Source organism: Aplidium turbinatum, chromosome 11 (assembly GCF_918807975.1).
Source record: "Aplidium turbinatum chromosome 11, kaAplTurb1.1, whole genome shotgun sequence".
Lineage (NCBI taxonomy): Eukaryota > Metazoa > Chordata > Ascidiacea > Aplousobranchia > Polyclinidae > Aplidium > Aplidium turbinatum.
The window spans coordinates 1,156,876-1,167,809 of NC_137482.1; the positions used below are offsets into that span (position 1 = coordinate 1,156,876).

Here is a 10,934-nt window from a genome sequence, read left to right on the forward strand (position 1 = left end):
AAAAAAATCACCTTTCTACCAAAATTGTATTATACAGTTATTGCGATCACAGAACAATGATGATAAATAACTTTTATGTTCACGGATTTGAAATGCGAGTAAACAATGTGTTAAATTTTTAGGTTGCCAAAACAAGCAAGTTTTTCTCCCTCTTCCCGAGCCAGAGAAGCCAACAAGACATCCCAACCCAATTTTCCTTCCAGACAGGGAAGTTGCATTCCTTAAACCCCGTAGCACTCCAGAGCCAGAGAAAAAAAAGAGAAAAAGAAATGGCTCAAAAAAATCTGGTAGTTCCGGGAGCTCTGGATCCGGGAGCTCTGGATCTGGAAGCTCTGGATCTGGAAGCTCTGGATCCGGAAGCTCTGGATCTGGAAGCTCTGGATCCGAAAGTTCTGGATCTGGGAGCTCTGGATCCGGAAGCTCTGGGTCCGGGAGCTCAGGGTCAGACTCTGATTGAGAATCGGTAGCCTTCTATCTACTTTATGCCATTTTCCATTTGAAAGACTTTTACAAAGCGAAGCTGTTCTCTAACTTGGTTTTCCGGACTTCATGAATCACGAATCATTGTGTAAAAATCTTTGTTTTCTTAATAAAATCTGTTTTATTCAAGAAAAATATGATAGTTTAAATGAAGATTTTTATTTTTGTTTTCTTTCTCGTGCAATAAAAATTTTCTTTCTGGATTTTAGATTGATCGCTTATTTCGTAGAAGTGCCTTAATTAGTGCCAGATTTTCTTTGTGTTAGTCGTTCGTTATATTGTATTGATGGTTTCTTTAGTTTGCCATATTTTTGTCTAATTTTCATTTAATTTTTAAATTGTATCGAGGAGTTCTATAGGATAAAAAACCACTTCTGCAACAAATCAGTTCTTGAAAAATGTGAACGATACAGCTGCTCAGTTTCCTTGGATGTTTGATGAAGATTAAAAAATCTTTAGCAACTCTTCCACCTAACATCTGCTGTTTGTTGGACTCTTTCATTGCATAACAGCAAATATGAAAAAACAGGATATTTTTTACACAAAATACAATGTTCTAATGTTGTCAAATAGTTTGCGGTTTTGCATTTACATTGTTAAAAATAATTACTTCAAACTAACTTCATTCAAAATGATACTATTAGCAAATATTGAATATTCAAATATTACTTTGATGATGTCATAATTTTTACAAAATGTTCACAATAACTTTTATCTAAAACTTATTTTAATTTTACAATGTTTGCTGTTTATATTGAATCTTTAATTCATCTTGGTGTGAAATACTTTAGCAGGAGCTGCCTATGTTGTTTTCTACAAAGTTAAATATTTTTTCCCACGCAAAGTAAGCTTGGGGCTATCATCGTGATCAGTGACGCACGCGACGCACGCACATAAGAAAGTGGGGAGGGATCAAAATCACTTATTTCAATTATTTATGATTCTATTGCATGTCATGGCTTCATTTAATGCGTTATTCTCTATTTTTCTTCACCAGTGGAACTTAATCCTTATTTTTGTGTAAATCGGGTTTATTGAACACGTCTCTTTGTTGTGATATAATAATTATAGCCTAGAAATTATCTGTGACGTAACAAAACAGTGTATTACTTGAAGCAAAACTAAGCTATTGGGGATCCAAGAAAACTACCTGCTTGAATAAACGGACTAATTTTAATGGGCAACTTGCCTTATGAAGAACATTTTACTGTGAAATGACTCGATCCTTGATATGTAACTTAAGATGACGTTTTGACCCACAGAAAATTAAATCGAATGAGAAAAGTATCGGTTCCTTTATCTTCGTTAGTTGTAGCATAGCTCCCATCGTTCGCTTGACAATTATTCAGTATTCAGCTCTCTCTGTTGTCAAGGCTGGGATAGCCTTCTGCTTAAGTAGGCTACCATCATTTTCCTTCAGTCGTCGAATTACAACAAACATTACAACAAAGCGTTCCATACACAAATATAACATATACCCAATGGGAACTTAATTGTCAGGAAGGTTTATACAATAAAAGGTCAACTTCCCACTGGGCAGAAACTCTAGCAGGAGATGATTAAAACATAAAAACCACAAGATGTACATGCGAAAAGTAATCTATATAAGATTTACTTTTTTATATAAGTCAAGTGGGAAGTTGCTTGTTAGAAAAGATTGTTCAGGAGAACATTAAGAGATGGCCTGCTTGGAGTCTTTGTTTTTGTGGAAAGAATTATTTTATGTAAGATATAAGTAAAAATAAACTCTGTAAAATAAAATCTATAATGGCGAAGTGTTGTAAAAATGATACGAATGAACTGTTAGTTGAAATATCATCAAATGCATTTAGCGATGTACATAAACCGTTACATTGGTTGAAGAAAAATTATTTTTAATTGTGCAAATAGTGAAATTAGGTTAGAAAATGCCGTTGCAAGCTATTTGAACAGTTCCTGATTAATGGTATTATACACTGCTTTACAATACTTCCAAAATTACTTGTTAGGTTTGTAATCAAATCCTTCATTTGAGGTAGTTCCGTATTGAAGTACACGCGACTAAGTTACTTTATTGAAAGGGTTACAAAATTAAAGTAAGCTAAACTGTGCCTATAAGTGCTGAGTTAACTTCAAAGATTACTTTAATTTTCTGGTCATGGTTGTATTATCTGCATTAGGATGGACCAGAGCAGTTGACAAAAAGGTGTAAGGAAACAGGATCTGGATTTTGTTTTTTTAATTGAAGTCGTGGAAATACAAAATAATTAAAAGAGTAGTTTGCAATAAACTGAGAAAAGTTTTTAATCTGATTTTTTACGAGCAAATTGATTTGCAGATTTACAAAAACATTGTTAGAACAATTCTCTTGCTGTAAACATCATTCAAAATGGCATTCAGTGTGAAAGATAGAACGAATGTAAAAGAAGTGTCAGGAAAAAGAGAAGCAACCGCTAATCTACTTCATTATGCTCACACAAACAAAGATTTGGGATTTTTCAACGATGTCCACATTTACGCCGGGAATCACAACTTCGAAGCCAACCGAATGGTGTTATCTTGTTATTCAAAGTTCTTTGAAAACTTGTTCAAGGATCAAAACAATGGTCAATATCAGGAATCTGTACAGATTGAAAACATGGATGGCCCATCCATGAAGGGCATCATCGATTTCATTTATTCTGGCAACATCAAAATTAACCAGGACAACGTTTGTGATTTGTTATCCGCATCACATGTCTTGAAAATTGATGACGTCAAACAATTTTGCTTTGATTTTCTCACTGAAGCTCTGACACCAGATAATTCGTTTGTCATGCTTGGCATAGCTAATTATTACGAAAACAATTCGTTGAAAACTCAAGCTGTTGATGTTATTAATAAAAACTTCGATCAAGCTTCAACATCTGTTGAGTTCAAAGAGTTGACTAAAGATGAATTGAAAACATTCATCAATGAGCAAGAGGAAAAGAACACAGCGATGACATCTCTTTACAATGCTGTGGTTGTTTGGATCAAGCACGATCAACAAAACCGTGTCAACAACTTTCCTGATTTGTTGCAACTCATTAAACTTGATCAACTTCCATCTGATTTTTTGGAAAATGTTATGAAAACTGAAGACATGGTTGTGAACAACGTAACTTGTGCAAACATGTTGTTGAATGCATTGACTCATCACATGAAAGAATTGAGGTTGGAAAAGCATGACAATGGTACCAGGATATTGAGTTTGGCAGGAAGGAAGACCTTGACCAAAGTTATTGAAGTTTACAATTGTTTGAATGAATGTACAAAAAATTATCCTGATCTTCCAGATGAACGATGGGGTGGCTGCTCTATGAAGTTGAATGATTATTTATATCACGTTGGAGGACAAACATCTGAATACCAATCAACTTCAACTGTTTGGCGAATGAATTTAACTGACCAGGAACTAAAATTGAAAGAAGTAAAGTCAATGAATAAGAAAAGGTCTATGATGGGAGGAACTGTGTTTAATGGCAATCTTGTTGTTGTTGGTGGATCAGAAGCAGGGGAATGTTATTTATCAGTTTCCAATTCATGGCAAGACTTGCCTCCATTGCAACAGGGAAGATGGACTAATGCACTTGTAGTTTGCAACGATCACTTGTATGCCATCGGTGGGGGTTGGGATGATACATATTTATCATCTGTCGAATGTTTGCAAAGTGGTGAAGCAAAATGGACGAACGTCCAACCAATGAAAACTCCACGAGCATTTGTTGCAGCTGTATGCTGTGAAGGATTCATATATGCAATCGGTGGACAAGCTGGTGATAGTAATGATACTCGACTGAAGAGTGTTGAAAGATATGATCCATCAAGTGATAAATGGAGTTACGTCAGTGATATGAATATTCAACGATCTGCTTGCTCAGCTTGTGTTCTGAAAGGAAGAATATTTGTAGTTGGAGGAATTGATGAAAAAGGAAATGCAGTGAAAGAAATAGAATGTTATAATCCACTGCTTGATATTTGGAATGTTATTGGCAAAACTGAGCATGAACTATGGCATCACTCACTTGTTGTGATTTAAATTTTGGTTGTTGCGTTTGTGGAAACAGCCAATGATTACCTACAGATCCATTTTGTTTTTCAAACTTTGCTGTAATTTTGTTTTACATTTTGACAATGATGATGTCATATAATTTTGACGAAGCATCCAAGCTCGTGTTTATAAAATTAAAATAAAAAATTGTCAATACCACTTGGAGTAAATTTCAATCTTATTTAATCGTTTTTCAAGGTCAGTTGCGGTTTTGTTTGACGACAAGTTACACCAAGCTGAGAATGTTCATCATGATATTGAACTGTTAATAGTGTTTCTTTACCTATATTTGTTTGTTTATTTTAATGTTATTTTTTATTTTTTTTGCGCTATGAGTCACTTTTAATTTCAAGTTGCCATTTGTTTGTGATATCTCTACATCTTAGTTTTGTCTTCTCTTACCGTATTTGTTTTGTGTGGTGTCTGGTATTGTAGCCTACTTTTTGAATCTATAACAATAATAGTTTAGCTTGCTTCTGACGTTCTGCAACCGCTGAAGTCTTATAGCCACATTTAATTTTGTTGTATATCTTGGAAGTTACGATGTCATTACCTCACTTTTCTTCACTACGTTGATGCAAGAAAGGACACAGCCCAGACAACAAATCAATCGTTTTTTACATAGATTCAATGACTGCAAACGTTGAATCCATGTACAAATGGTCAGGGCCTCTAAGAGAAATTTTCACTAGGGGTACGAAGAGTCATTCCGGGCCCCCCTCTCACTTCGGGCCCCCTTTGTCTTGGTTAGGCAAAAAATGTGATGTTTGCTTAGGCGTATTGCACACCACACAACATTTTACTGCAGAATTGGACATCTGTGCGCAATAATAGTGTCAGGCTGCAATAAAACTATTATTTTGTGTTGTGCAATGTGCATATCATGTGATCTGTCCCTCGCCAATTTGTGTAGGCTATCCTGCATTGAATTCGTGTGTCAGTTGTTGATGGTGCTGTTGAGAGGTGTCGTTTGTACAGCTTTAATGTAGAATTTTCAAATTCATTTTTTTATTTCTCGTAGATGTAGCTTAGAATTATTTCTGAAGAGGACACTATGTGGTGTCAAAAGCGTTAGATTTAGTAGTTTTTTCTGACCAATCCTAACCTTTCTTTATTAACTTTTTGCATTCGCCACATGCCCAGCACTAGCAGAGGTGAACGAGAAAAGTCACTTTTTTTTACTCCGGCTCCGGTCCTGCTCCGAAAGTATTCTCCGGCTCCTGCTGTAACTCCGAAATAACTACTTTTTATGATTTAATTTAGGGTGCTTTTAACAGAACATTTTTGCACGTAAAGAATTAAATTACCACTTTGAGCCCCTAATTTGCCCGCAAAGCACTCGATTACCTTTCTGGGCCCTTTTGCTAGATTATGGGCCCCCCAGGACTAACGAATAACAACTTTATGCTTGAAATCAATCGTTTAGGATGGTTTTAAGCAATCATTTTTGCGCGTAAACTATAAAACCACAGTTTCGGGCCCCCCAACAGACACAGGCCTGGGCCCTCAATGGTACGCTGTACCCTCCGTATCCCCCTCTCATAGGCCTTGCAAATGGTTGATTTATTATCTGGAAAAGGGTACCGTTAAGTCATGTCAGTCACAAATTGACATGACACTTTACATGACGAGGGAGCTGTGTTCCAAAAGCTTGTGACAAACCGCCACAGCAAACTCGCAGCATCAGGCTAAAACTGGTCGTTACTCGTTACTATCTACATTTGTGAAAATATTATCGCTAGTTCAACTGTAAAGTTTTTTTTTCCATTTTCAAAAATACTGTATGTTACAAATAGATGTATTGGATGTGTTGCGTCATTGAACTTTCGTGTGTAACGTCATTCCAGCGTAACATCATCACGTTTAACTGAACGTCATCACGTTTAACGTAACGTCTAACAGTATCCACGTTGGGCAGCCTAAAAGTAAAGTGTTTGACTACAACTTGACGGCAAAAAAATTTGTTGTATTTACATATCGATGAAGTGGCCTTCTTTTTATGACGTTGTGCTTTGCTATTGTTTGCTTTTTTTTATTTTGTTGTTAATTATTTTGTTGTCATATTGCATAATTTTCAGATCCAATGTTACGTTGGTTATACGTTACTTATCACAGATTAATTTATTGCAAGATTGATGCAAAGTAATAGTGAACAAACTCAGTAAATGTAGGTATATGGTATACAATTTAAACATTGACGCAGTGTTGCCATGTAAAGACAGAACTTGTTGTTTTAACAAATAAAAAATTCAACTTACAGTAACATCATTCTAAACGCTACGTGTTGGTATGGCAGGATTGAAATAGAGACATGACGTTTGAAAGGAGGTATGGCCTAACGCCCCTGCGTACTCCCTAGTTACTGGCATGACAAGGCAGAAAAACCTCTGGTTCAATTGCAATCAGTTTTTTTTTTCTGTTCATTAAGATGAAAAAAAGTTACTTGCCATGTTACTAATGATGCAACTTACAACATCACCAAGGTAGAAGCGACAAAACCCGGACTTAAAAAGCGTTCTCGAGACAGGTGTACTTAGTCGGCTACAAGGATTATCCTTGTAAAAATCCTATAACAAGAATTTGGCATTGTCGAAATACCTTGAAATTGCAGTTGCTCAGTAAACAAATCACTTAGCATGAAACTGGATGCAATCTTTCATTATTATTCAACAGCCTTGCAATGAACATTATATCATTAATCAACGTCGCTTTCAGTTAAATAAACGTTCTACATCATACTTTTGAAACCAATTTCTAAAAGTTTATAATTTTCAAAAATCGTTGATGATTGTTTTGCAGTTCAACATTGTTTGATAAGAATGTTGTAGTGTTATCGCTTTATGACGTTTTAGTGTATATATCTTCTTCTACAATTTGGGTAGAGAGGTAACTCTTTCAAACCATTGTTATGTCTGTTTATATCTTCTTCTACTTTATTTTCCACTCCTCCAGCAAGATTTGTGTCCAGTTGGAGGTTGTGCTCACAGGGATTTTTGCAGAAGTTTTATAAAACTCATCCAATAGTCCTTGTCTTACTTGATCAACATCCTGGTCTGGCATGTAGACGAATCCTTGTTCTCGATTGGTCATCTCATTAAATTCCGTCCTGTCCATCCTGTCCTCTCCTTCGTGCATCCCCTTCACTACGATCTGTTAGATGGAAGAAGTTTTTATTAAATATAAGAGACGCATGTTTGGTCAGAGACAAATCAATCTTAAGTTGTTTGATCCAGAAATATTTAGTGGTTTCTCGTTCCAGCAACACGTCTTAGCAACGTGTAAAAACAGTAAATCAATGTCATCAAGCTACATCTCAATTGCCTTAAACCTATTTACAAGTATTTACAGGTAATATCAACATCTATTTTATTCATCAAATTCTACTGCTAACCGTGTGATGCACTGAAACTTCAGTTCTGTTATCGACTTGAACGGTAATTTGCATTTTTAAATGGATTTAAAACCATGATGTAGTTTTGTTTGTCAGTTTAGTTCATTTTACTAAGAAATCAACATGTGATACTAGGTGGCAGTAGAGAGTTTAACATTATTTGGTGTCAGCCAAAGTTCACCAAACGCTTTTGAAAAAGGACCAGGTATCTGTGAGAAGAAATTCTCTCTAGCCGAAAATGCTCTCCATTTTGTTCAGAAAATGCTCTCCAAAATGTTCTCCATTTTTTCTTTATTTATGCAAAGACTGAACTTAAATCAAGGATTTTCAAACTGTGCGTTCTACCTCTTGCTTGCAAAACATCTATGGGCGATAATTTGGTTTCCTAACTAAAATGAGCTTTAAAAATTTTGTGCAAGAATTTCAATTCCATGAAATTTTCTAAATGTCGTTAAAGAAAAAATACATCTCTTGAATTAATATGTGTCTTGAAGTTACTTGGTGTTGTATGTCATTCCATCAAAACAATCAAATGATTCCAATGCAGACTTCATAGCGCTCGTTCTTTTCCTTAGTACAAGGCGAAACAAGCGAGGAGCGCAGTTATCTAATGTGCGTGCTGCAGTTTCTAGATCAGTGGTTCCCAACCCTTTCACGTTTGTGCACCCTTCAGAAAAGAAAAATATTTTATGTCACCCCGTGGCAGACCAACGATCTTTCACCTCTAATGCAGCAATTTGTTGAAATAAACCTTCACCGTTTCATACAAAAGACTTTTAAAATGTTATTCATAACTTTTTGGCTTTCATCTTTTATGGAGTATTGAGAAAAGTAGTCAACTTCGCTTGTTGTACACAAGCAGGGCTGTGCAGCCGGGAGGAAAATATACTACTCCGACTCCTCGGTAGCCTATATTACTGACCGACTCCGGACACCCCAAAATTCCTCCGACTCAATAGTCCTAGTTGTGCTTGCCCTTGGGAACGACAATAAACAATAACACCTTCAGAAAACAACATGAAAATAGCAACACTTCAAATTTACTTGGAAATTGCATGCCACTTTGAAACGATATTTTGATAAAAATAAATAGTAAAATTTACTTATTTTGAAGTTAATATACTGCACAGTCAGTGGCGTAGCCAAGGGGGGGGGGGGGTTTTGGGGGTTACAACCCCTCTTTGGCACGCGTGTGACGTCACCATATTGAGAATGATGCTTTCAGTCTAAAAAAAATTGCTTAATTTTAAACAAAATTGCATTAAAAGAGCAAGTTTTGCCAATCCCAATACCAAACATCTTAGCCAGGAATTAGCAACAAGAAAACATAGAGACTTAGCTTTATTTCCGAAAAATGTCAAAGAAAACATGATCTTATCCATTTACTATGCCACCAGACACCACCATTTTACAGGAATATTCGTAACTACATTTTTGTTGAAAATGCTCTCAGAATGCACCAAATTCAAAGTAATTTTTCAAAATTTTCTGGGGGAGGCCCCCCAGACCCCCGCCGTTGGGTCGTCAACCCCCCCCCCTTTCAAAATTCCTGGCTACGCTACTGTGCACAGTGCACATTCTTTGCAAACAAAATGGGTAAGGACCTTTCTGTACACAACCCAGTGCTTCCCAACCTTTTTCAGTTCGCGACCCACTTTTAATGCAAGTTTTATTGTGCGACCCACAATAAGATATGACATCCATATTATGGCATCTTTACTACTGGCGTACGTACTGAAATAGTTAATGCGACACAACACATCTAATTGTTACATATTTGTTACATTTGTTGCATAATTGTTACGTAATGATAATGTATTAATTTCTCCATCTAATAGACAACAGGGTGCACAATTCATGAAAATGGAACGTCAACAAATGAAGTGAAGATAAGAGTAGCGATGACCAAGGCGCAGTACTGTTCAAGACCAAACTGCGGCTAGTGAGATCCATAGTAATCTCGGTACTTTTTAGAAAATTTGAACATTCAGTAACATTTAGAAATGCCTCGCGACCCACGTGAAATAGCTTGGCGACCCACCGGTTGGGAAGCACTCTACTATAGCCTACTACATTCGACAATCAGCACAGCTTGGACAAACATTGACATCACACAGCTACAGCAATGGATTATAAGGGTGCCACACTAAGAATTTGTAACCACGAAACAGTTACAGTTAAATGCCACCTGATACTTATTTTCAACCAACCCCTCAAAACGAATTTCAACTTACGTCACCTACCAAGATACAGTATAGAATAGTAGATGACATATTTTTGTTCAATTTGTTCATAATGTTTCCATAATTGCAGTACAGACAACACAAGTCAAAGCGAAGAAGTTTGGAAAAAAGTAGAGGCCACGTAATGCGAAAGTTAAAGCGTGCTCACAGTAAAATCGAAAAAAGACATAAAGTGAAAGTTAATGTTACAGCACTTTAAAACAACTTGTAAGTGAAAAAATAAAAAGTTATGGCAACAAAGAATTGAGAACGAGCATACTTGGCATGCCTGAAAGCGAACACGTTTTTATGGATATCTTTTCCTGACACTCAAGTCAGTCAAAAGTGGTTCCTGATACATCTTTTTAACGCTGTCAAATTTGTAGCTTTACAGCCAAGTTGGTGGATCAGATTTGGGGAGGTTTGTTCCTCAACAGGATCTAGCTTGGAGATGGTCCTTGCCAAGTACGACTCATCACATGAGAAGATAAAAAAACAGAATCTGTTTACTTCGGCTCACCTAAAAGTTTTATGATAAATGTGTAGTTGTCTTTGCGGTGTAGTTACGTTTTTCTGATGTGATTTTCAAAATCTTTGTTTTTATCTCCTTTGTCACGTGACAATCAACATTCTTCTGACGCATCATAACTTTATGCTTGACTTGTTGCTTCTGCATTCAAAGAAGTCAAAAACTAGAACTGAGATAATGAGACAACTTCGGACATCCCCACATCCCCACATACTTTTACAGTTCAATTACGTTATACCATCAAACTTTTTACACTGAAAA

At 36.2% G+C, this 10,934-nt stretch overlaps 1 protein-coding gene across 1 annotated transcript; it reads left to right on the forward strand.

Moving 5' to 3' along the window:
• Positions 1–2,848: 2,848 nt before the first annotated feature.
• LOC145779680 (kelch-like protein 25) lies at positions 2,849–4,519 on the forward strand. Its single transcript, XM_082591318.1, has one exon. It carries the CDS (start codon positions 2,849–2,851, stop codon positions 4,517–4,519), a length of 1,671 nt encoding a protein of 556 aa, XP_082447444.1.
• The last annotated feature ends 6,415 nt before the right edge of the window (positions 4,520–10,934 follow it).